Consider the following 27854-nt stretch of genomic DNA (forward strand, 5'->3'; position numbering starts at 1 on the left):
GGTTGTTTAATTATTCCTCTATGACAACAGCACTAAAGACAGCAAATAAAAATCCTGCGCAGATGGCGCAGTGTCTTCTCGCATCATGTTCACCAAAACATTTTATTTGTAGCCTGTCCCCCCCCCCCAAAAAAAAAAAAAGCAGCTGAAAAATCATCGCCCACCTCATAACGACATCCTAGTTGAAATCAAGAGGAAGAAGTGGGCTTGGGCAGGGCATGTAATGCGAAGGCAAGACAACCGGTGGTCCTTAAGGGTAACGGAGTGGATTCCAAGAGAAGGCAAGCGTAGCAGGGGGCGGCAGAAAGTTAGGTGGGCGGATGAGATTAAGAAGTTTGCAGGGATACAGTGGCCGCAACTGACAAAGGACAGGGTTAATTAGAGAGACATGGGAGACGTCTTTGCCCTGCAGTGGGTGTAGTCAGGCTGATGATGATGATGATCATGATAATGACGATGATGACCCCATAACTTCCGTACAGGCACTTCTTTGGACCCGCTTCAGAACTGAGCCGCCTCAGTGTTTTGCACTTCGCTTCATTTGCTGCATATCCTCCTCCTGCGGTCTTGATAGTAGCGGTGCTGCACTGCGTCAAATTCCCATCCAGAAGCCCGTAGCTCCAGAAGCTCTAGATGGATGAGACGCGCTAGCGCTGTGCTGTCGTTGCGCCTGAACTTTGCGAGTAGACTTGACACGAGCGCCCTCATGCGCGGTGGGGCGGCTCGCTCGGCAGCCTCGCCTGCCCTGTGCAGGGTCCTGCAGACACACTCCATCTGCGGACAAAATGTTTTAAGGCGAAAGCCCTTAATGCCTCATACTGTCGTCCGTCCGTTAACAAAGCGTGTCACAAGCGTTTAACTCTCAAGAGCTAAAAAAGATAAAAGAAAACCAATGATTGCTGCAGATAGAGGAGGAAAAAATAAACCAAGAAGTCAAGTTTGATGACTGTAGAGTAATTAGTTAATTAATTATAGGCAAAAATGTCGAAATTATGTCGAAATAGCTTGGACGTCGATATAGCCACGGGAACGGTGTGACGTCACATCCACCGGAAATCGTCACGGCATGGTAAAAATTGTCACAGAATGGTCTGAAAAACGTCGAATTTGTCAAATTAGATGGAAAATGTGTAATTAAGCGTAGTTGACACTTAAGATCTTCGGAATATGTATAATTAGGGTAACGATATAGACACGGGAACGGTGTGACGTCACATCCACCGGAAGTTGTCACGGCATAGTTGCCTCGGCTTTCGCCTCTCACCACTCTAGTTACCAAAGTGTCCTCGCAATTTTTTTAAGGTAAATCTTCAGAAAGCTACAGCTGGCAACAATAGAGACAAAATGCAGGTTCATATTTTATTCTGCCAACCAGTGCCAACAGTAAAATATCTCCAGTAAACAACAGTTGGCAACAATGGAACTTAATAGGCAGGTTTCTGATTTACTTTGCCAACCAATGACAAGAATAAAGCTAATCAACGTTTTAATCCCTGACCTTATTAAAGAAGCGAGACACACTAGAATTCTAATTACCTTTTTTGTTTTGGTAACAAGGAAACCTTTAAAAACTCTGCCACAAGTGTGCCTTCCCAAACTAGCCAAACGTAGAAAAATAGCCAGTGTCAAGTTTCGTTACACGCTCCATGAAAATAAATTTAATATGGACACTACTTTGCATAACCTGCACTACGCAGAACATCTCCTAGTACTTAACACCCATTCGCCATTATGCCGTACACATCTAGAATTGACATCTTAAGTACTCGTTCCTCCCGCGAACCATTGTTGAACTTAATAGTTGGGCTCAACACGTTTTCCACGATACCAATACAGCCGAGAATCTTGAGAAAAATAAACTTGAATTGAGCTTCTTGTCCCATTGTGCATTTGTTATGTATCATATGTGTTCATTCTGTATATGGTGTCCATTTTTATGTACTTTCTTCCCAACCCTCCAACAGGCCGTAAACGACTTAAAGTACCGCAAATAAATCAATAACTGTTTCTTTGCAGCTGAGAGAAAATCTGTGGCGATCTCCAATGAGGAAGCAACTTCACTGAAGACTTAAGTTGTATCAGACTTAAGTAGCTCGACATATACCCATAAATGCAATCATGAAAACCTCTTAGTCAATGCCATCCAAACAGCTCTGCGCGGCCGTGCTACTCTTTCACAGCGCTGTTCATTCCTACACACACCTCCTTTAGTATCCCTGAAGACTGTCAAAGTAGCCATTGAGTGGTACTGCCGTTCAAAATCCCGGTATTTCATCTTGTGGCGTCGAGGTAAATGACCGTTGCATATCAGGGACAAAGAAAAATATTTCGAGTGGAGTGACCCTAAGGTATTTGAATAAAGAGGAAAGCTTGCTGTCAACGCAGCCTTTCGTAAATAGGAGCTAGTTAAAATAGGAGAATCAAATAGTCAGCAACGATGATGACGCATTATTTTCCCTAAAGGCGAGTTTTGACCAAGGAGCACCATGGCACAGCGCGTTTTTGTGTACTCAGGGTGGCGATCAAATACCCATTTCCCGAGCAGTTCACCCTAAACAAGACAAGCGTCAGGCCAAGGGACAGAGCATACCCAGTTTACAACACTTGAGTACAGGCGGCGCTGGAGGTCGAATCCCGCACCTTCTGCATGCCAGCTGGATGTCGAAACTACTAGGCCACCGCCTCGTAAATAGTCAGCAATCATTCAAAGCAGCTACTTTTGGCTTTTGAAACCTGTAGTCGTCAAAGAACAAAACTTAAAGGGAAACTGAATAGGTTTTAGAAGTCAACAAGCTTAAGAGGGTCAAATGTGTGAAACTTGCAGGTAAAGCATGCGAAGTCTTTTTGGGGTAGCACTTGAAATTTTTATTTATTTATTTATTGTTACCCTCAGGGTATAAACATTACAGAGGGGAGTGGGTTTTAATCAATAAACAAACAAAAGATATGCACAGCAACAAAAACATACAAGTAATACTGTAAGTGACAGTTAAGTTTGGTTAAAAATGATCTAAACAAATTCCCGTAACACTTAATATAACACAATGAAAATCGTTTGAGTTTACAAAGTGGTGAAATTAAATAATATATGAACACACAGGAAAGAGGTAGGTTTTATACAATGTTAAGAAGAACTCGCATGGTCTATATTGCGCACGGCAGACTGAAATAACCAAAATTTTTCAATTGTTGCAACGGAAGAGGGAAGGCGGTTCCAGTCTTTAGATGTGTGGGGTATGAAAGAATCGGAGAAACATTTAGTGTTGCATGAATTTATGCCAACCTTGTGAGCGTGGTCAATGCGTGATGATACATATGAAGGCGGAATGAGCAATTTATCGTGTAAGTCATCATGGTAAAATATCTTCTGTATATGGTGATGTAATCACCGATTAAAATCCCGACGCCCTTCAAGCTTCTCCGCAGCGCACAATGCGAAGTGGGGGGCGCATGATGACGTCATCGAAGGTATCGGTAGATTTCCAACGTACAAACACCTTCTTTGAAGGAAAGAAAACAGCGCCACCGTAGGCAAACCCTGCCGAGAGTTGTTTGGCTGCGTCTAACGAGTCAGGGCAGCGTGTGGCTGACGAGAGCGGTAATTTGAAATCATACCTCCGTGACGTCACGCTGAGTTTCCCTGCACTCCTCCGGTGCACAGAGAAGAAGCGCAAAATTCAATAGTCGATTGCGTCACTATATTAAATACTAGTGCAAAAACATTTGGCATGATTTACCTACAGCCTACATAGATTTGAATCCTCGAATATAGCGAAATTCTAAAAAAAGTAGTGCTGCAGTTGCCCTTGAAGGAGAAATACTGACCTGCTCCTCATCGTTTCTGGCCGGAGAAGAGAGAATGGCCTCGCAGCACTCGATGACGAGCTCCGCCAGACAGCGGACCTGTGCGCGGTCAGCTGTTTTGGCGACGGATGCAAGTAGTTCGGCCACGAATTCCACGAAGGCCGTCCAGCGTCGAGAGGCTGGCTTTCCCCCAGGGTCGGAACCACGCTGCTGTCCACTGTTGTAGCCCGCCAGCATGACGTCGCGGCATCTAAACCAATCTTGACAGGCGCAGATGACCCCCTCCAAGAATACACTAGGCCGCTCCTTCTGAGACTGCGAGGGGGAAGAAGCACACAACGCGCTTGAGATGGTGTACAGCCCAATAAGTAGCGTCTAAAATATACCGCAGACCTACGTCGTGCAATCCCTCCTTTGGTACTGAAAAGCATTTGGTATTGAAAAGTTATCCCTTAAAGTGCAACTCCGAGTTTTTCCTCAACATTTTGAACTGATAATAACATCGCATTTTTTTATTCCCCTCTCTCCGGGTGAAAAATCCGCTTTTCAAAACACCGAGTAGAAGTTTTTTATAACGGCAAAAAAACTAGAAAGCAAACCGAGACAGGGTTTCGTCCAAACTATGACATGTCATATACTGTCCCAAAGCTTATTGTATGCGGGGTTAATTGGCTAATATGGCGACCAGGCTTAACTGGCGATCCAAGCGACAGCTTGGATCATTATTTGCCTGAACTGAACAAAACCAAGCGGGGAGTTTTATGCTTCAGCAAATGCAGAACGAATATCACCGAGCGTTTCAACTTGTGACGTCACACACGCAAGGCTGCCCATGGAAACAGCACGGACTGAAGCCACGAAACTGAAAATTAAAATTCATTTGCGTTGCGTCAAGACGTCATCCGGCTGCGAAATTTGCGTGGATACGGTGGCCGCAACTGTCAAAGGACAGGGTTAATTGGAGAGACATGGGAGAGGCCTTTGCCCTGCAGTGGGCGTAGCCAGGCTGATGATGATGATGATTACCAGGAAACCGAGGTGAACTTAATCCAGAAGTCTCAGTAAAATCCATGGCGTACAAAGAACGCCGGAGTCGCCCTTTAATATGCCCATTTTGGCTATTGCGACAAGCAGATGCAACTTATTGAGGTAATTTTGAATGCTGCGGCACGATTACGATGTCGGCTTTACATCTGCAGTCACCTGAAGCTAGGAGCGAGAGAAAGCAGCTATTGCATGGAGAACGCGATGATCTACCGATTATTGCGCCTGTGTTGACACAACCTGAATGTGCCGAGTTTTCCTGCACAAAGTGAAATTCCAGATGCGTGACAACCTGCATGATTATATATACTTCAGAGGAAAAACACAAACGGCGTGTAACATCGAACACTCGACAGGAACTCCCACGTTGTACGACCTTCCAGTAGTCCTTACTATGTTTTTAGGGAACGTTTGTTTTGCGCCATTTTTACCGATTTGCGTAAACTTATCCGTGTAAAAGCATTGCAAAAGTTGGTGTCAAGACTGGCGCTAAGGGAGCTCTACTGAGACTGCGATCACGTGCTCTGCTGTGGTGTAAATGTCAGTTACCTTCACAAAGTGAAACACAAATGAAAAGAAGACACGAGATTACGAACAAAGACAAGACAGTGCTGTATTTCTAACTGATTTTATTGGAAAGATTCGAAACTTAAATACATATACCCCTCGTGACGCAGAATCCTCTTTTAAATCATGAATACTAAACACCTGGCCCAAACCACTATTCTATTGTAAATTACCCGCGCAGAAAAGTAAAATACCCTTATATAAGTGCATGCCAACTAATTCTGCATCGGCGTGGAATTTCGAAAGGCTATATACAAAGCAATTTGTAATTACGTATACTCTGCTTCGAACTTCTGAAACGGCACGCTTGCGTTCTCTACAACGGTCTTGCCTGGAGTGTTTATAACCGCTTCCACCTCCTGGCTCAGTTCAGAGGTAGCCTTCATTTAAGGTCTTAAAAGATGCGATCTTCACACAGACACAACTCTAATGAATCATTGCACATCTGCATATGACAAGAGCGTCAAAATCTATTTACGGATTCTTAACAGATGAGTTGGAAGTTTTCAAGGATAAAGAAACCGAAGCTGGTAGAGGAACCAGTCGCTTATCTTTACGGCTGATCTGAGAGAAGACTCACGTTCAGGGCGCGAAGGCTATGAGAAAGTGGATAGTACAATAATTTTTTTTAGTTTAGTTTTAAGCATGAAATGCTTTTAGCTCCCGTTGTCGGCAGTGTGGTGACGTCACGCCGAGACCGAGAGCCAACATCCGGGCACTGAATTCCACTCATCCGGGCACTGAAACGAGAGCATCCGGGCACCGTGCGAGATTTAACGAAACTGTCTACGAGAGAGGGCCGCTAAGAGCAAGAGGGGAGCTCTAGGGCGAGGAGTACTTTGGGCGGAACACAGCCGCCTTAGTCACGCTCGCGTGGCAGGGCGAAAAAACTGCTTCCGCGCCGTCCCCAAGGATGGTGCTGCGGTCCCACACTCATGCATGTAAAACACCGGCCGCAGGACCTTCAGCTAGTGAAGTTTCCCCCTTTGGCAGGCAGATGTATACACGCTCGCGGAGTATTCGAACGCGCTGCATATACATTCTTGTCAAGTCTGCGTCTCGTCGTGTCCGCGTACGCATTTGCATCGTCCTGCATTTCAATGCCGCCACTGTCACAGCTGCTTAAGCCCAGCAATGGAGCCTGACAGAAACCGGACAAAGCTGACGAGGCAGGGCGGAAGAGATTCCCCAGACACTCAGAAGAAACGACAGCGTCCACATGGGCCAGTGCCGCCGCGGTGGCCCAGCGGTTATGGTGCTCGGCTGCTGACCCGAAAGACGCGGGTTCGATCCCGGCCGCGGCGGCTGGAATTTCTTTGGAGGAGAAATTCTAGAGGCCCGTGTACTGTGCGATGTCAGTGCACGTTAAAGAACCCCAGGTGGTCGAAATTTCCGGAGCCCTCCACTACGGCGTCTCTCATAGCCTCAGTCGCTTTGGGACGTTAAACCCCATAAACCAAACCAAACATGGGCCAGTGCACAGTATGTGTGGTGTGGTGTGTTGAACACTAGACCCATTTGAAGATTTTGACTAGTACCATCTACAACCAACGTGTTATGCCCGTAAACATTTCATACTTACCCTACGCTCGTTTACGGGAGAGGCAGAGATTTTTTTAGGCTAGTTTTTTAGTTTAGTATGACCAATGTTCAGTATGTTTAGTAGTTTAGTATGAACAATGTTTAGCATGTTTAGTATGGTACATAGTAGATGGGGTTTCAATGTTTGAAAGAGGCTTTTCATATCAGCGACGCTATAGTTGAGGACTCCGGAATAATTTCGAACACCTGTGGGTTTTTTAACGTGCACTGGCGTCTCACAGCTCACGAGCACCTCGCGTTTCGGCTCCATCGAAATGTGGGCGCCGCGGTCGGAATCGAACCCGCGTCCTTTAGCTAAGCAGTTTTACGCAATGGGGCACATGCAAAGTCAGCACTAGGGTTCAAAGCGATGAAAGGATATACCTCTTTTTATAACACGCCGTTCCCGCTTCTTAATTCCTCGGTCTCGGTGGCATTGCGGCTTCTGATCATCTGCTACCACTAACTGTTATGAGCAGCTTACTGAGAATACTTTGCGTACCGGCCACCATCGGAAGCTTCAGGAAAGCTTCTTCCTAAGGAATCGTTGTGGTCGAAAATGAACCATAGAATATGGTCCAGTTGCAAACTTATTAACGGGAATCTGTTCGAAATGAGTGTGTGTGTTTGGTGGGGGGGAGGAGGGGGATTACATGATGCAACAAAGAAACGCAATATCTAATAGACCTTTCTGAGTGAAGAAAAATTAAATAGCGCTTCCACACACTCGTGTGTCTGCTACATCAGTAAAGCTGGACAATTTCAACAGTATTTTTCGGTGTGTACCCTTTTTCGCGCCTCGATAGCATTGCATTCGGCCAGCAGATGAGCTAGGGCGTTTTTGGTTACCACGTCGACCATCGCTGACTGACATCACCGCTTGCTGAGTGTACACTGCCTTGTATGGTGTAGAGAGGACACTCAAGCTCCGCCTTAAGGGTACAATGCAATAGATTTAATGGGTTAATACTCATATGTGCAGGATCAATAGTTCTGGACATTAGGTTCATAGATCCCTGGGAGACCCCACTCCACTCCCGGCGCAGTGGTGCAGCGGTTAAGTGATGCGCTACTTGTCCTGCGATGGCAGGCGCTGTCACAGGTGGGGAGTTTGGGCCCCAGTTTGGTTTTCCCGATGAACCTCTCGCGACCAATCATTAACTTAACTTGCCATCTACCACGGTGGTCAGCTTGCTGTCAATCCGGTGGGCAGGTTGTGATAATGCCATAAGGTCACGTGACCTAGATGGCGCCCCTATTTGCCGGAGCAGCCGGAGCAACCGGAAGATTCGGCTGCGAGGCTTCGAACGGTCCAACGCCTGCGCCCGACAATTTTTTTTCTGACGTGGGGGTCATTATGGAGCTGCGATATGATCCCAGCACGTCTCCTCCTCTTTGCCGCCCTGTTTCTTGGCTCACACACTGTCCTGGAACTCACCGCGGCAGTGTACTGACAGAAGCCGGCCACGTGCTTGGCGCTGTCGGGGTCCTCCGTCACCTTCTGACAGATGGCGTTCGCCAGCGTCTCAGATTCCAGGAATGTAAGCGAGTCCGGGTCTGAAAGAAAACGAAACACTGCAAGTTAATGCGGTGGGAGGACAAACGTTTCATTTAGGAACCAGGGGTACACCCCAGGGCGCGGTGCTGTCTCCCCTGTTGTTCAATTTGGCTGTGATGCGCCTACCGGCCCAGCTGGGCGCTGTCGGCGGTGTGCAGCATGCGCTGTACGTCGATGACATCACCCTGTGGGCTACACAGGGTTCCCTTGGAGACATTGAGGCCAACCTGCAGGAGGCGGCGACCATAGTGGACCGTTATGCTCGCCGCTGCGGCCTCCAATGCTCCACCCAAAAGTCTGAATTTGTGCACATACGCCCCTCACCAAAGTGCACAGCCAAAATTTCATTGTCTCTTGAGACAGGTCCAATTCCTGAAAATATCGAAGTCCGGGTACTGGGGCTCTTCATACATCAAAACAGACGGTCAGAAACAACATTGGCCAAACTCCGTCAGGTGGGGGTCCAGGTGGGCCGCTTGGTCCGCCGGGTTTCTAACAAGCGCGGGGTTTACGATGTAAGGACGCCTTGCGGCTGGCGCATGCATTTGTAACCAGCCGAATTCTATATTCGACTCCATACCTCCACCTGCGGAAGGAAGACGAGGATTCACTCGAAGTCATCCTCCGCAAAATTATTAAGCGAGCTCTGGGCCTCCCCGTGAACACCTCCAACAAGCGCCTCCATGGGCTGGGCATGGTGAACACATTTCGGGAGCTCCGGGAAGCCCACTTGACCAACCAATACACACGTCTCTCAAAGACATCGTCGGGTCGCCGCCTGCTTGCCCGACTACACATCCAACACACCACTCTTATGGAAGAGCGCGTACGTATTCCATCCCAGTGGAGATGCGCCCTCCACGTGCGCCCTCTTCCCGCGAACATGAACCGTGAAGACCATAATGGCCGGCGCCTGGCGCGGGCGGAAGCCCTGGCCCGCCACTATGGATCGAAACCCGGCGTATTCTACGTGGATGCCTCCGGCCCCCACCACGGGGGATGGTACACGGCCGCTGTCATCCACCAATCCAAAACAGTGAACGGTCTTACTTTCCGAGCCCGTGACATAACACACGCGGAGGAGGTCGCCATTGCGTTGGCTGCATCTGATTCCAATTCAAAAACAATTATTTCCGACTCGCGAGGGGCATGTCGGAACGTCGAGCAGGGCTGGGTACCATATCTAGCCTACCGCATTCTCCAAAACAGCGTCTACACCGGGGACCCCGCGCACCGGGGTATCGTTTGGGCTCCTGCTCACATGGGCCTTGAGGGAAATGAGGCAGCTGACGCCGCCGCCCGCGCGCTCTCTCACCGGACATTCCCCTCCGACCCCGACGATCAGGAACTCGAATTCACTCCCGCTTACTCCTTTAAAGACATTGTTTTACATTATCAATCTGGCCATGGTATTTATCCCCGCCCGTGTAAAGGTCTCTCAAAGGCGGAGGAGCGGCTTTTGCTTCGCCTGTATACCAATACTTTGCTGTGCCCGGCAGCTCTCAAACACTTCGACCCTTCTTTCTCGGGCAGCTGTCCGCACTGTGCGGAGAAGTCTTCGGACATTTACCACATGGTGTGGGCCTGCCCCTCCAACCCTGCTATCCCCCCTCACCCCAACCCAACCCGGGAGGACTGGGAGGCGACCCTGCTCGGCTGCTCTGACCTGCAGGCCCAACGGGCCTTGGTCGCGCGAGCCCGGGCGGCGGCCGACGCCACTGGGGTCCCGAGCTAGGGACCTCCACCTAGTACTTGTAAGGGCTGGCCCCCTCTGGGTCAGCTCATGCAATACCTCCAGTAGTGCATGTGTAAATAAATGTTTTCCACCACAACACCGCGACTGTCCTGCGTACACAAGGAGGGTCAGGACTACGAGCTTCGAATTGTGTCAATAATCGGAGTATAGTGGAGCATTGCTGAATACCTAACTGGATGCAAGTTCAGTTAAACGGGCATACTACTCGTTAAAAGTAGGAGCAATAGGGCGCGGTGCATTGTCATAGGTTTTCCACAAATACCTATCCCCTGCTCGCGGCAGCTGGGCAGCGAAGGAATGAATGCTAGGCAATTATTAGCGGCTGTGCGACATTCTAGAAAAACTCCAGCGGTCGTGTCGTCTACTAGGTGACATTAGAATTGAATTAGCGAGGCAAGATGTACAGGCGCGGCCATAAGTAAACGGAGCACGCTATTTCGTTCGAAGTGCAATCACGCTTTCTCCATTGGTGATGAAGAAGCTTTGTTTGTCTACAAGAAAGCCCACCAACCTCCGCCACCAGCATGCGCGTACCACTGCTGGAAATTTCAATTAGGTGACACATGAAAAATATTCGAAGACTGTTGCGTGCTCCGTTTACTTTTGTCCGCGCCTGTACGCTTATTAGCATGTACTAATAAAGGACTGAGAAATATTCCCCAGCCCGTACAGGTAAGCTCTACAATGGACTCCCAGAAGTGAGCATACTTGACGTTTTAAGATACAGAGTGCATTTCAGGAATATATTCACACTGTTCTAGCAATCACCGTGGACTGGCTTAGCTTGCACTGGATGGAGATTGGTTGGTTTTATGGGGTTTTAAGGGACGGCGTAGTCAAGGGCTCAGGAAATTTCGACCACCTGGGGATCTTTAACGTGCGCTGACATCGCGCAGTACACGGGCCTCAAGAATTTCGCCGCCATCGAAATTCGACTGCCGCCGCCGGGATCGAACCCGCATCTTTCGCGTCAGCAGCCAAGTCCCATGACCACTGAGAGCCAACGTGGCAGCCCGCGCTGGATGGAAAAGTCTGAAGTTTTCCTTACTGCCGCATTCAGTTCTCTGTTAATCGGAAACTAGTACCTTATCCCGCCTTTGTCTTACGTCACAACGTGCGTCGCGCTGCTTGCGCAGCATCATTGCTAAAATCTTACCACAGGTAGCCTTTCTAAGGATGTCAATGTTGCAACTTCGTGGCTGTGCTGCACTGGATTCCCCCAGGCGAGGAGACCGGTCTTGGATGGAGGAAGGCGACTTGAGCACCTGCATGCTGCGGTGGGATCGTGGGTTTGGCCGTTGGGTTTCCTGCCACCGCGCAGGACGCTGAATTGCTTGGCTCGAATGGATCGCGGGGGCCTGCGTGTTAGACGGACGAAAAGCCATCTACTGTGACTGCTCTGAGAAAAATCATTGTGGAAAACTGCCGTAATACACTGAATAGTAAATTTTGTCCTTCATGCCAGAAGATCAGCATTCGGCTGCCATAGATGCCCATACCCAGATATAGCAAAAGAACAAAGCGGCAAATACCTCTCTAAGAGCGACTTTTGACCAATACCACTGATTTAATGAAACTACACTGCGTTCGCCCGCATTGCACCTGCCACGGCCACAAACCGGTTCACGCTAGCAGGTGTGTCAAGGGTGCGTACCACGACCTATCACGACACTGTGGTCGCTCACGTTGCACCTGCCAAGGCCGCTAGCTGGAGTATCAAGGGTGCGTATCGCGACGTACCACGACACTGCGGTCGCCACGTTGCACCTGCCAAGGCCGCTAGCAGGCGCACGCTAGCAGGTGTATCAAGGGTGCGTATCGCGACGTACCACGACACTGCGGTCGCCACGTTGCACCTGCCAAGGCCGCTAGCAGGCGCACGCTAGCAGGAGTATCAAGGGTGCGTATCGCGACGTAACACGACCCTGCGGTCGCTCTCATTGCACCTGCCAAGGCCGCTAGCAGGCGCACGCTAGCAGGCGTATCAAGGGTGGGTATCGCGACGTACCACGACACTGCGGTCGCCACATTGCACCTGCCAAGGCCGCTAGCAGGCGCACGCTAGCAGGTGTATCAAGGGTGCGTATCGCGACCCACCACGACACTGTGGTTGCTCATATTGCACCTGCCAAGGCCTCTAACAGGTGCATGCTAGCAGGTGTATCAAGGGTGCGTATCACTACGTCATTAAAGCTGATCGACGCTTTTGGTGAAATGAAATGTTGTGACAGGAATTTGTCGCCTACTACCCTGCGTGCAATGCAAATGCAATGTGTGGCGTCTTGTGTTTTAGTGCGGAAGCACTACTACTTAGCACAGTCCCAACCAAGAATCTTGTGTGAAGCCTCGAAGTAACTGTGATAAGCTTGGGTTAGTTCGGAGGAGCGTTGCGCCAGCTGTAGCCAATGGAAGGAGGGTTCCACGCCAGCTGCAGCCGACTGGAGAGAGGGTGTGAAGATGATGATGAAGAGCGAGAAACGCGGTTGCATGCTCACGCAGATGCCAGAAGGAGGCGTACAGTGAACACATCTTTTCGCACGTCTACTCTAACCACGTTAAACCCTACTACTTTTTTGTTTCGTTTTCCTACACGCCAGGACAATAGTGTCTACAGTTTTCTGAGCAAGGGAGCATGAGATGGCTATAGGAATCACTGTCTCAGGAATACCATTTTGATCAAGACGTAGCTGAAAGAAAAAAAAAAATCACGGAAAATCTGGCATGGTTAGGCCTTACGCAAACTGAGTTCGCTAGCACTTCTGTTTCCAATGCGGTTTCGGTTCGAGGTTCCGTTTTTTGAGAGGGCAGTGCGATAACGGTGTGTTCCAGATCCATTGCGCATGGATGGGAGTTGAAGACAACGACATGCAAAGCGCAGCGCGACAGATTGGCAGCCAAATATGCGGGATGTTCAGCTACGGCATCTTGTTGGTTTTCCGCTGTTTTCCTCATCGTTTATACATACCTCATGTGCATAGAAGATGGAGATGTTTAGTGTGCCCGCAGATCTTATGCTATTGCAATATGCGATAACAATGCAATGCAACAGCAAGAAATAGCAATCCAATAGCAATGCAATATTGCTCTCGCAATATGCGAGAAGCGGTACACCGTGTGTGGCACTAAGAATCCCGCATCATCACTTATGACGATGGTCATCATAGCAAGCGCAATCAGTGAAGATGATGGCGATAAGCATGCAGCGCTCGTGATGAACAGTTGCTTACATTACACAGTTTATACTTTTCTGTGGATAACCTTGACACGCGTTGCAAGCGGAAAAGATTTATTCTTCAGTCTGCGACATCAAACTATACGCCAGAACACAACTGGTACAACATATGAGAATAAGTAAGAAGGGTGTGATGGCTGCAGTGGAAATCAACTTGGCGTTTACATCACAATGTGCGACCTTTTGTCACTTTTCAAAATGATACCATCAAGCTGCATCAAGTTCACTTTTTTTTGTCAGCTGTTCGCGACCTGCAGGGGTATGCAAGGGTGCTTCGTATCACAGTTCGTGCCACGATTCAACCAACAGATCAGTACAAAAAGAAAACGCACAAAAAATACGATAGACGCGTCTAACCCGCATGATGGCGCCAAGTAGGGCAACTTTCAGTCAACCACGAATGATTGGTTTGGTTTATTGGAGTTTAACGTCCCAAAGCGACTCAGGCTATGAGGGACGCCGTAGTGAAGGGCTCCAGAAATTTCGACCACCTGGGGTTCTTTAACGTGCACTGCCATCGCACAGTATACGGACCTCTAGAATTTCGCCTCCATCGAAATTCAGCAGCCGCGGCTGTGATCGAAACCGCAACTTTCGGGCCAGCAGCCGAGCGCGATAACCACTGAGACACCGTGGCGGGGCTCAACCAGGAATGCGGCTTGACAGCTGGATGTAAGGGTGCTGCCCAAGCTTCACCTAGGCGGACGTTAAGAGACTTCGTGTTCCAAATAAACAATGTGGTGTGACTGCCCGTTCCCTCGGGAATTCTCTCTCACCTGTACGGAAAAGTTGGTGGTGGCTTCCGAGTACTGATGCGAGGTAGCCACAGTCCATGAGGTGCCGTTGCCGGTGCTGCTAGTGCAGGTAAACATTTTCCTCTGCTCCACAACGCGAGTGACGGTTACACCAGTGTCGACTGCAGGAAGCAAACAGAAAGATACGCAGGAGCGATAAAACCCCTTGATGCACGGCATTGACACTTGCGGACGCTACCTAAGTACTATCAAATCCCTCGTATGCAAGGGCGCTATGTCCACAAGGGGCCGCACTAAAGGTAGCGGACATCTGGACAACAAAGCACAGAAACTCATCAAGGGTACAGTGTGAAGTGAGCGTACGAAATAGTTTTCGGTACTGACTGTTTAGTGAACTACTGAAGTTTCATTACATCTACAGTGAAGTGTGTAGCCGTTTCAACGTTTACAAGCATCAACGCTTCAAAGCGCCAAAAATGTGAGGAGTTCGTTACGCATCGACTACACAATCATCATCCTCAGTCTGACTACGCCTACTGGAGGGCCCTGGGGCCATCTCCCATGTCTCTTCAAATAAGCGTGTCCTTTGCCAGCTGCGGCAACTGTATCCTCGCAAACTTCTTCACCTCATCCGCCCATCTAACAATCTGCCGCCCCCTGCTATGCTTCCATCTCTTTGAACCCGCTACATGACCCCCAAGGACCAGCGGTTATCTTGCTTTCGCATTACATGTCCTGCCAAAGGTCTCTTCTTCCTCTTGATTTCTACTAAGGTATCAGTGACTTAGGATGTCATTCGACCAGCATGTCTTTCGTCTAGGAAGTCATTCGACTAGGACGTCATTCGACGAGGATGTTATCCTCGCTACCCACTTCTGGTCTCTCAACATTACACCTACCATTTTAAAGCGCAGCTCTTTGGCGCCCGTTCCTGCATTTCGCGGCGTCGCCGTTGTCCCTCGTAACCAGCTCGGCAACCGGGGCAGAGCGCTGCTCTATCTGCGCGCGCCCCTGGGGCCATCTCCCGCGACCTCCAGATAACCTAATTTCTCCCTTCGTTCCTGATCCTGTGCCACCCCTGTGCAGCGGCAGTCAGATCGGTGGCGGCGGATCTCGATATGTACACCGCCCGAGCCGAAACGCATAGCCGCCACCGTTCGCCACTGCGAACCGCCTGCCCATATCAATAGCTTATTCTGGCCAGTTCTGAGCGAGGCAACCGGTGGAAGTCCGTCGTCTGTCGCTGCTGCTAAACGAGCTGCCAGAGCAGAGGCCCAGCGCCATCGCCTCCAGAATCCAGAGGTGCGTGCGGCCGAAGCAGGAGCTTGCCGTCGCCGCCGTCGAATTCTTTGCCTCAGTCTATCGTTAAGCTGAAACAACTGATAAGCTGAGCTCAAATTTCGCATTACGTACTAACGTAATCATCGGCAATTTTTTTTTCCTTTCCATAGCTCACCGCGTTGTCCTTAAGTTCAACCCTATTCGGTAGCCTCCCGCGTTGCTCCGCATAGGTCAGTACGGGCAAGATAGAGCTGTTGTACACATCGATTTCCTACGACATAAATGAATCAATCGAAGAAGATAATGGATACCTCTAAAGCAGTTTGGAATAACACCACGAGCATGTGATGCTGACGAAAATTGTAGTTTTTTTAGGGGAGAACATTCGGGAGAATCAGCTCTGATTTTTAGCTTGAAAATACTTTCCCGACTAGATTATATTGAGCGCATGAGCCGAACGGCGCCGAACAATTGCACTTCTGGAAGTGGCCACGTAGCAAAAATCCGGCCACATTAGGGGATTGCAGTAGCTAGTCACAGAGGCTGTATCGCGTGTTGCGCAAATAAACGCACGCCGTAGAATGTTTCTCCCAGCTAAACGGGCGCATTGTTCGAGCTCAAATTTCGCACAGATATGACATTTGGTTGGCAGAATTCTTTCATGCTACATGTGTTTAGATTACTTGCTGGAATCGATAAAAAAAGCCGGATATTGGCATCGTCTGCGGCGGCGCCGAAGGAAATCACGCCGTTCTGTCAGCGAACGCACCGGTGGCGTCATCTCGTTTGTTGATTTCCTTCGCCGTCGACGCACACGATCCAAATATACGACATTTTGTTTTGATCGATTCCGGCAAGTAATCTAAACAGATGTAGCATGAAACAATTCTGCTCACCAAATGACATTTCTGTGCGAAATTGGAGCTCGAAAAATGCGCCCGTTCAGCTTAGAGAAGCCTTCGACGGCGTGCGTTTATTTGCGCAACACGCGATATATCTTATGGAAAACTAGTGCGAGAGACACCAGCGCATGCTGCTGAGAAAAGAATCACTTTCTCAATGAATTATTTAAAGATCGAAATTTCCGAAGCCCTCCACTACGGCGTCTCTCATAGCCTTAGTCACTTTGGGACGTTAAACCCCATAGACCAAACTATTTAAAGATGTCTCTTCCACGAGGTTTTACTTTGCTGTAGAGTAAAGCTTTCCTATTCTTGCCGAATGCCGCTGAGAAGATTGGGAAATAAATAATAGAAGATGACGCCAGCCAACCTAATGTTATCGACGCATATACGCACAGAGCATGCAGCACCTAAATGTGCCGCTACAACCAAGGATGGTATTGCTACGAACGGGCGGCCTACAGCCCTCGTTGCACATGCGTTGCGACCATTTAATCTGATTACGTTCCCCTACGCTAGATTCAGACTGCTGTAAAGAAAAAAGCTGTTGTTCAACGCGAGTTCCGGGAGAAGCTCTTGCTGTGCACTAGTGAGAGGAAGGGGAACAAATTTTCGCCGACGACAATCCTGTTTCCAAACGGTCAGAAGGGGGGCGTCTGTTCAAAAAGGGCGCTGTCAGCGCCTGAGGGGTGTTAGGCTTCACGCTTCAGGCATTCAAGTTCGCAGTTGTGATTTATGTTCCTGTCGCTCACTGTAAGGAAATTGATCTGCCGGGCTGAAATTTTGCCCAACATTGAGCGTAGTAAACCTTTAGTTCTCAGTTTACAAAGCACAAACCATATACAGTCTTGAAAGAGCCGCGCTTGTGGAGTAGCCGTCTGCCCCCTAGAGGACATCTGAAATCTCGAAAAAGAATTAGACATATAGGAGTTGGTGTTTTACAAGTACGTAATTTAGATTAGCTCACGCCGCACCTTCCGAGGGCAACTATCGGCACCAAAATTAAAAAAAAAAACCGCATTAAGATTTGAAGGAACGATTGATTAGCACACCGCTTTCGACAGCGAAGGGATTGGAAAAGCAGGTTAGCTAAAGAAGCTTGTACGAAGAGCCTGAGAGAGGGAGGGCATGTGAAGATCACTCACCCACGGCTCGGGCGGCTGGTAGGCATAACAGTAATTCCATTGGGCCGAAGGAGCAAGAGCAAGACAGTACGGAGGCGGGTCGACGCATCGTCCATAGAGGTACGAAATAGAAAGAACACAAAAAATTTTTACACTCAGCCATGAACGATAAATGACGCTTTGTTCCGCACCCGCAGTGGAATTTATATCTGCAGCTCTTGGTCTGGGACTTGCGCAGTATTCGCCTTGAGCACACTTGCACATGCCAGCGCAGTTTCTCTCAAATATTTGAAAATCGAATAGGCATGCACACTCATATCTAATGACACGAATACTAAGGAGAGTTGTGCAAAGATAGCTGCATAGGTTACATTTTGGGTGGTAAAACACGTCGTCAGAGTGCGTGGTATTAGGCAACACTCGGAATCTTTGCAGCCAAATATTAGCTTCAGCTGCCTAATCGCCATGAGCTAGTTTGAGCCGCTTCACCTCGACGATCGAAATATTTGCCTTGGCCCGCTGCAACAATAATGTCGTTTCTAAGGTGAGCCGTGCGAAACCAGATACGCCATGTGTTTTTACGTGATCCAGTTGTGAAGGTCTTCATGCGAAAGTGAAGGATAGAAAGAAAGCGGGAATGGGCAACAGTAACCTGCGGAAATTAGCGGCAGTGTATGCGTAAAGTTCCCATAAATGCAGCAGTGCCATCGGAAGTTTTATCGTATTTTATGCGCTAGCTGCGTAAGCGTTCACTGATTTACGGCTCCCGCGCTTGAGAAGGGTCCTTGAGATGGGTTAGCTTTTAACTGAAGAAATTAAGTAACCCGCTATGAATGTACCCCACGTCGAGAGGTACTACATGCAGACATCCATGCTTGCTGGTACCACTGTCACTCGTGTGGGCTAATGCCTCGCTTTGTCACCGACGTTACGTGCGCCCGCAATGACACATCGACACCTCTGGCAAGCGCGAGCCAAAAGGAAGCGCATGGCGCCCCCTTTGTGGTGAGTGAAAAGTGCCCTAGGTTCTGAACACAGAGTGTCAGCAGCTCATTTCACCCGAAAAACACGGCAAGTTTGTAGTCCGAGAGAAACGTGTCTCCCTATGCATTCACCGCCTGTTCCACGTTCATTGGCGCTGCATGGTGGCGAACTCAACAGAGCAGTTACAGAGATCGAGCGGCCGTGGCAGTTAGCCCTCCCTTGGACCATGGCCTTGTATTTACGGGGCGGCAGAGCGGGAAAGGCATGTCACACGTGTGGCCTGGCCTTATTAATACGCGTGTCTGCCTCCTGTAATCTCGGAACTGAGAACGCAGACACGTTTACCTCGTCTCTGTTCGCTACTTCATGCGCCCTTCTCGCCAGAAGGGATCCTTTATAGCGCCATCAAAACATGCAAGCCCTTTTGAAAGATAAAGGCAGAGCAGTGAAAAGAAAAATCCGCTGAGGTTTAGCTCTGGTTACACCGGGCAAGTTGCGTAAGCAAGCAGCAACTGTTTTGCCCGTGGCGAACGCGCGTATTTATTCCCCGCTTCCCTTCCGCTTCCGCTCTCCTCTCTCCACATTCCGACACATGCGTCGAGGGCGCGCGACTAGGCGCGGTGCAGCGACGGTCCTGTTGCCTGGTGGAGCGCGGCTGAAACGGTTGCTATGGCAACGGCGCTCCATTTGTTTGACCGCCGAGAGCTTCGTGACGGCTCGAAACCTGGCGCAGTATTGCTTACGCAATAAAAAATCCAGTGACTCGGTGAAGCAAGGATAACACGTTTCAGGACAAAGATGCGTTCACCGGTTCGTGCGTCGTCTTCGAATCTATGAAACTCGCATCCTATATCATGGTGTGTATCCGCAGCGCGAACACAAAACAGAAAGAAGAAGGAGAAGATGGAAGAGATTTGTGTTCGCGCTGCTGATACATATGGATCGCAACCAACTAGCACTGCAGGTGGTGCTATATCATGGGCCGTAAAATGTGAAGGGTTCATATCGAAGCGCTGCCAAGCAAGGAGACGAACGAATCTTTGAAGAATGAAAGGAGAAGCAGCTTAGATAAACTTACCCGGAGGTCTGTATATTTGGAGGTCGGGCTTGGTCGACCTTGGCATACAGCCCCCGCGGCGCGCTGGTTGCCTGGTTGTCACATTTCTGCCGGCTTCGTCACCGAGCTGCTAGAGGAAAATCAGAAAAGAAAGACACGGAGCGCCTTTATGTGTGTCTTTTCTTGCCCGTCGTCCAACTAGCCCAATCTATACCAACTAGCCCAAGTAGGAGTTCTAACGCATAAGCACATGGGACTCGGTACAATGCCGGTTTGGTTTATAGGGGCTTAACATCGTCCCAAAGCGACTCAGACTATGAGACAAGCCGTAGTGAAGGGCTCCTGAAATTTCGACCACCTGGGGTTCATTAACGTGCACTGACATCGCACACTATACGGGCCTCTAGAATTGGGCCTTCATCGAAATTCGGCCGCCGCGGCCGAATTTGTAGGAATTAAAATGGCAAGCATAGCGCAAGGGTGCAAAGCCGTTCGGAAGGAGTAGTAAACGTCAAAAAAATTCTCATATCGTAAGCTACCTCTGTGGAGGTCCTGCTTCAACACTATGCTGCGGCACTGATTTTAACACTAGCTAAACTTTGTATTTCCGTAAGCAGTTCGGCGTGGAAATTACTGGACATCGGCCCCAATCCACCAACCATAATGTTCTGCTAAAGGCTTCGAAAGCTATGGGTAGTGCGCAGGCGGCTAGCAGTTGGCGGTGCTTGAAAGTGCGTGATGCTGTGCGAGATGCTCTCAGTGCTAAATGCATAGGCAATGCATAGCTCTTGATGTCATAGGTGGATTATGCAAGGCAGGCTTAATGAAGGGGCGTTCTACTGCGGCCTCACTCTCATCCTTTGTCAAAAAAGGTACCCTTGTGTGTTGCAATTTCTCACAGAACTTGACTGACACTTAAACCAAGGATTTAAAAAAAAATGTGGCGTACCAGAGCTGGGTGAAACCAAAGATATTCCTTCCTCACGTGTAGCGGTCTTCAGAGTATTTTTAAAATACCATTTGGCTAGTTTATTTGTAATATTAATTCTGTAAATCTCTCAACACTCACTTGAGGGTGTCGGGCCTTTCGTGAAGTTGTAAAGGGGGTTAAGAAAAGACCGATCCAGTTCTGTAGCAACGTGAATCCGCCCAAATATTTTACAGGCATGATTTTGCACCCTTAATCCCACCTTGTAAAAGGATCCTTTCGGATAAACCGCTTGCATATTCATACCCATGGGCGTCCGGAGGGGGGGGCAAGGGGGGGGCGGCTGCACCCCCCTGGAAAATCACTCACTCGAACCGTGAGTGATGGCCGCACGCCAGGGGCGGTGATGAGCTCAGCCAAAAGGGTAAAATCAGCCCCGCTTCCACGCTTTGGGGCACATCTGCGAAATGCCGCGTCCGGGCGCGCGCCGTCCCGCCGTTGTCAAACCACGCCATCATTAGTTCTACAAAAGGGCGACCTGTTGCAGACATGCAGCGGCACCGGCGAGCATGTATTTCGAGCCGTCTTGAGATGGGTGTCTGTTTCTTTGATCTCTAGAGAGATAGCGACACGGAGGCAAACAGTGCACAGGGCATGTTGTTTTCGCCTTCGGATACGTACGTACGCCGGCCACCGATGAATTCTTCAGGAGGGAAGGACAAATCAGCCGTGTCCACCCCCGCTTTGTCGGGCTGCTCGGGGGCAAGCGGGCGATGAGTTGGCGCCGCCGCCGCTCACTGTCTCCTCCGATACACGGGAGAGCGCATTTCGGTAGAAGCGCCGCTTTCAGAATCTTCGGCAAAGGGGATTAGCTGCTTTTGTTCACGGCGACGCAGTCTCCGGAGGCGCCCCCACACCAGCGTTCCTTGCGTCTTCTCCGAAAACCAGCGCCTTTGGTGAACGCAGCCCGATGGCGCCTGCCTGGCTCGCCTGTCACCACTGGCTGGGCCTCAAATCCCAACAGCGCCCATGTGCGATGTCAGTGCATGGTAAAGAGATCCAGGTGGTCGACATTATCCGGAACTCTGTACTACTCCGCCCCTCATAGCCTGAGTCGTTTTGGGGCTCTGAACCCCGTAAAAACACACAAAAAAAATTTCCGACCGGAGTGGCGAGTGTCCCTTCCCCTCGGAAGTCGCGCGGCGTTCCTTTCACCCCCAAAGTGCGCATTCGGGGATATTACCTTGCACGTGTGCGCGCCTCTGTGTTTGTGCTTCGGTGTCTTTAGTGGCCGGTTGTCAACGAAGGTGAGAACAACCACAACAGCGGACGAGAAAACGACGAGCGGCGAGCAGTGTGTGTGCGGTTGCTCGACTGCGCGGATGCGCGAGCAAGATGGAGCGAGGTGTATGAAGCGGCGAGCGTGCATTTATCTTGTAAATAAGTTTCCGTTGTATATATAGTCGTCTTTTGTTTTCAACGTACGAGTTCAACCGTTTTTCCAATCAATGTGTATGATGAGTGTGCATCGAGATCGTGTAATGAAGCACGGAAATGAATTTATCACCCGTGTAATTACGCAATTCGCCCAGAAAAATCCGAGGCGCCTACAGTTGCTGTTCAAGGAAGACTGACGAGTGACTGTAGTTGCGTGTTTGTGAACATATTGTGCTGTGTGCTGGTCATCAATCCGGATGAGTCGAGAACCCGTATGCAGCAAGACTGAGCACTCTTCTCCACGAAGTGACAGCATCTTTTTGCATTTTTTAGTAATTTTAATTGTTTCTTCGTTGATAAACTCCAATATATCTCTCCTAGCCACGCTTTAATTTGCTGTTTGTAATTTTTCTTTCATGTGCGTATTTCCCTTCTTTTTTATTTATATATAAATAAATGAATTTACTCCGCAAATAGTGCCTTTTTGCTACGAACATACCCCCCCCCCCCCCCTCTGGCGCCAAGAACCAATGGAGCCCCCCCCCTGCAAAAAATTCTGCGGACGCCTTTGTAATCATACCGCTTGCAAATTCATGACCTCCTACGTGGACCTGTTTTGAGATATTTAAAGAAAGCCTGCGAAATTTGAAAAAGAAAATTACGAGAGCACTTCGCTCATGCGCTACCATTTTCCAGCGCTCTCAACCGCGTCTTAAGCGAACGAAACGTGCGAGCTGACCGTGCCCAAGTGAGGAACCACCCCTCAGTTCGACAGGGTGCAAAATGATAAAAATTAAAAAGAGAATATGGAAACTACCTTAAAACTCGCGAATTCACTGCTTTTCCTACCTTTCTTGTTTTGTCGACGCGATTGTTCAATAGATGCGCATCTGAATTGTCTGCCGTCATCACGAGCTTTCAAGACTATGCTGAGAGCGGCTTCGGCAGATCATTTCGGGGCGGTGAGCGCTCGCGCTTCGTTCAGCCAGGCCTGTCTTGGCAGCGCTGCAATACGGTATCGCAAGAACTCAATAATGTGGTATTTTTTCATATTATGCGGGCTATGTTTAAATGCTTGAAAAAAGGACCATGTAGAAGATAAGCTGCTACAGAAAACTGGATCGGTTATATTGTAACCTCGCCTACATTTGTACTAAAACACACGTAACCTAAAGTGAGTATCAATATCTTTTCATAATTAATCTCACCTAATTAACTAATTAAGCGGGATTGAAAGATATACTCTGAGGAGCGCCAGAGGACAGCAGAAATATGTCGTTTTAACCTAGCCCCGGTGTGCCACTTTGCTTTAATCCTTGCTTGAAGTTACCTGGGCATGAGTACATGTACTCTGGCAGGCCTAATGAAACACTTGATGCCCCTTTTGAGTTGCACGACCTTAAGGCGGCCTTAGCAAAAATGCGCCGGGGTACTGCTCCGGGACGGGATCACATAACAGTGAACCTGTTGGCGAACCTACCGGACTCAGCGTATACCTCCGTTTATTAGAATACATCAACCAGATCTGGGGCGGGCGTCCACTCCCTCCCGAGTGGAAAACGTCACTTGTGACTTTTATCAATAAAACAGGTAAGGCCGTGAATACGGACAACCTGAGGCCCATATCACTGACCTCATGTGCGGGCAAGCTTATGGAGATGATGGTACGGGATCGCCTCTCTCCATACCTGGAGAGTAAAGGCTTCTTTGCAGTCACCATGTTCGGGTTTCGCCCCCACATGTCTGCACAGGATGTCCTTCTCCAGCTGCACAGGGATGTAATACGACCCACAACTATGCATCACAATGACAAAGCTATCCTCGCCCTTGATCTGAAAGGGGCTTTCGACAATGTTAAACACGGAAGCATCCTGGCCAACTTGAGCTCTACTGATTGTGGGGCTAAGGCCTACGCGTATGTAAGAGATTTCTTGACTAATCGCCAGGCCTTTCTTCGGATTGAGGGCGAGGAATACGGCCCTTACTTGATGGGAACACGGGGTAGCCCTCATGGAGCGGTGTTATCACCGCTTTTGTTCAACATAGCTATGATGCGCCTCCCAAGCCAACTGGCCCGGGTGGAAGGCATTCAACACGCGTTATATGCAGATGACATTACAATTTGGACCACTGAGGGGAGCCTTGGGGACATGGAGGCCCGCCTTGAGCAGGCCGCTTCCATAGTCGATGCGTATGCTATTGACGGTGGGCTCCAATGTGCTCCAGCGAAATCAGAGCTTCTGCATGTCAGAGCGAACCCAAATGATAGGACAGCAATTCACATCTCTGTCAGGAGGTCCTATTAAAGAGGTGGAGGAGCTCCGTATTCTGGGCCTTTTCATTCACCACAGACTCAGATCTGACTCCGCCATTGTGAAACTCAAGAGAGTTGGCGAACAGGTAGGGCGCATGATCCGCCGCGTTTCCAACAAGCGGGGAGGTCTGCGGGGCAGGGACGCACTTCGGCTCGTGTATGCCTTCGTGACTAGCCGGATCCTCTACGCCGTGACATATCTCCGCGCTACTAAGCAAGACGAGGCGCGAATAGACGCGATCATCCGCAAGGCAACTAAGCGAGCCCTGGATCTCCCGGTGGCTACCTCTAATGCCAAACTCAAGGCATTGGGGGTGCTAAACTCCTACCAGGAGCTGCGGGAGGCCGATCTCGTGAACCAATACATGCGGCTCATGCAGACGGCCCCTGGGCGCCGCCTGCTAAACAGCTTACACATCCAACACGACTGCACTCCAGAGGAGGCGGAGCGTATACCAGTACTGTGGCGCCATATGCTCTGGGGCTCCCCGCTCCCCTGTAACATGGACACCGACATGCACGAAAACAGACGACAAGCGCGGGCTCGGGCTCTTGAGAGACAACACGGCTCCCGACCCGGTGTATATTATGAAGCCTAGCAGGGCCATCACCCACGGGATTTTACATGGCCGATGTCGTTCACCAGGAATTGCACGTTGATGGACTCTCTTTTCGAGCCCCGAATTCAATGCGAGCCGAGGAAGTAGCGATAGCACTTCCTCTTCTGCCCTCTTCAACTGCTCCTCGCTTGAGTCCCAAAGGGCTCTGGTGAAACGGGCGAGAGACGGGGATTGTCATGCGGTGTCCCGGACTAGGGACGCCGACCATGTAGCGGGGCCACTCTGTGGCTCACAAACTCTATTTCACCAATTAAAAGTTTTCACCACCACCACCTGAAACACTATGTCGGCCGAATTCTCTGAGTTGCTGCAACACACGTAAAAGAGGTATACAAGAGTGCACCTATCTCGACCGACTTGCTAATATAAAGTGTGGAACGATACAACGAAGCAGGTGCAATTCGTTGCTTTTACCGCGAGAGGACGTAAGCCGAAAGCACCGAAATACCCGCAATAGTAGAGCACCGTGCCTCCGAGTACATATACCTCCGCGCTGCCCGACCATGTCAAGGCTCTCGTTCCACGAGCTTGACCACTTCAAGTCATGTTACAGAACAAGCACGGGCGTAAATGAAGTCTAGCATAATGAGAACTTCATGGCGTTGGTGTTCGAAGCAATGACACTGACAGCGCCCGCGAAGAACGTGTCAAAGGTGTATAGAAAAACTTTGCTCAAAGTTGACACCGGTTCTTGGAAGAACGTCGTACTATTCTCGGTGTACCGAAGCAACGTTCCTATGCACTGAAGTCCAGCGGTGCTTCACATTGCTTGCATGGCGGTCGCCTTATGAAGCACTGCGGCATGGTTGCAGCAAAGGTAATAGTTACGGACTGTGAAGTTTTCGCTGTATTCCCCGTGGCAAAGTACGATGACGAAATGAGATGGGGTCTCAAAACTAGCAAGCGGACGGCTTGATCGTACGACCAGTGGAAAAGGTCTCGTGTAAAGTGCAAGACTCAGTTTAGCATTTTGCAGTACTTCTGAAACGCACCGAATAGAGACACCAAAAAAATTGGCAGTGGCTGAGCTCTGGTTAAGCCTGGATATACAAGCGAAAAGCTGCAGTTATGCTTTGTTTGACGTCATGCCTGTCGCAGTTCGCGCACAATGCACTGGGAGCACCACGATAACGGTGTAGGCAAGCGCGTTATATAGCCCTCCTTCCGCATGCGTAGTAACTGTGGTAAACACGCGGCTGCAACGAAAGGTCAAACGGTGGCGAGGAGGCGAGCGCGCAGTAGTAGCGGCGGTGAGGTGCCGGCGCACATGCGCAGTAGCGCGCGGCTGCGCCGAAAGGTCAGGCGGCGGAGTCGCGGCAGTGGTTGCAGCGGCGGCCGCTCCGACCACCTGCGCCTCTTCTGTGACGTCACTCGGTTCTGCGCACGCGCACCTGTGGCTAATTCATAACACGTAGCATACGCCAGACCCGGTGTTGACTAGCCTAGTGAAGCTTTTCGCTTCAAAAACAGAATAGTGCTCCTCAACCTATCCGCCGCGGTGGCTGAGTGGTGGACTACCGAGCCGGAGTACCCGGGTTCAAACCCGACCGCGGCGGCCGCGTTTCAATGGAGGCGAAACGCTAGAGGCGCCCGTGTGGCGTGCAATGTCGGTGCACGTTAAAGATCCTCAGGTGGTCGAAATTATACCGGCGCCCTACACTACGGCACCTCTTTAACTCCCACTCCCCTGCTCCCCTCATGGCGCGGTTTAGGTGTCCAACGAGAAGTGAGATAGCTACTTCGCCATTTTCTTTCATCAAAAACCACTAATTAAGGAAGAACTAGTTGAACTGATAGTGAAGTGGCTGGATGGTTAGAGCACTCGGCTACTGAGCCGGAGTACCCAAATTCGAACCCGACCGGGGCGGCAGCGTTTCGATGGAGGCGAAACGCAAAAGACGCTCATGTGTCGTGCGATGCGATGTAGTTCACGCTAAAAATCCCTAATTAAAAAAAAACCCAAAATTAAATAAAATTGCTGCTGGTTTATCATTGCTAAGCTCGGAAGATTGAGCGAAAGCATTTTTTTATTTGGGGGGGGGGGGCTGCCGCGGCGGCTCAGTGCCTATGGCGCTCGGCTGCTGACCCGGAAAGCGCGGTTTCGATCCCGCGTCCGCCGAAGCCACGACACCGGCTGTAACAGATAACCCTAGCCGCACACCCCCTGTTCCCTTCCGCTTAGCAGATAAGGTGAGCGCTTCCCTTTATTCAGCAAGGGCGAATCACGTCGTAAGTCACGTGACAACTGGCTTGAGTCAGTGGTCCCAGCAGCGGTCGGCGCTGCGGCGGAATGAACGGTAACAGCTGAGTGAAGTCACGTGGCATGACGTCGCAGCCGCACCTCCGGCGAGCCTCCAGTTAGAGCACAAATCTAGGCCTGGCTTTACCTTCAGCTCTGCATGCGAGAAGTGGGGCTTCTGGCTCCAAAAACTTCCCCTGCAGGCGGTTTAGCTACATCGGTATCTCAACGAAGCACTTCATCTTCCAACCGCCGCCTTAAGAAAAATTGAGACTGCTGCCCGTTGGCCCACCTGTTGTGGATTTGTAGGCACCCTTTCCTGCGCTCGACGCTGGGAGTCATCCGGCAATCGCAGAGCAGGACCCTCCGCCATGCCTGGTGGGCGGCCGGCGCCTAGCGTCCCGAGAACTGCTGACGGAAACCGTATGGTCGGTCCCCTTGCGCCCTGCTGTGCGCCTGTGGTCCGCTTCTCCCGCGAAACGAATGCGCCTCCGTTGAATGCGGTGTAATATGCCATGCTCCTCGCAGTTTTCAGCTCACCGCACCTATTGAGCTGCGTTGTTCGAATAACGTGGCGTGGCGTGTTTCTTCTTCTTCTTGCACTTTGCAGCCCCTGCACGCAGCGCGAGCTGTGGCCTTCAATCCGTGGTATGATTTTTTGTGCAGTAAAA

At 49.9% G+C, this 27854-nt stretch overlaps 1 protein-coding gene across 1 annotated transcript; it reads right to left on the reverse strand.

The window, feature by feature from the left end:
- Positions 1-537: 537 nt before the first annotated feature.
- LOC149347039 (MIF4G domain-containing protein A-like) lies at positions 538-27700 on the reverse strand. The gene is made up of 5 exons (XM_089541469.1): positions 27476-27700; positions 11467-11668; positions 8435-8553; positions 3826-4119; positions 538-774 (listed from the first exon to the last, which is right to left on the reverse strand). Exons 1-5 carry the CDS (start codon positions 27698-27700, stop codon positions 538-540), a joined length of 1077 nt encoding a protein of 358 aa, XP_089397595.1.
- Positions 27701-27854: the final 154 nt, after the last annotated feature.

The sequence above is a fragment of the Amblyomma mixtum genome, chromosome 4, assembly GCF_055824585.1.
Source record: "Amblyomma mixtum isolate Tamu chromosome 4, ASM5582458v1, whole genome shotgun sequence".
NCBI lineage: Eukaryota > Metazoa > Arthropoda > Arachnida > Ixodida > Ixodidae > Amblyomma > Amblyomma mixtum.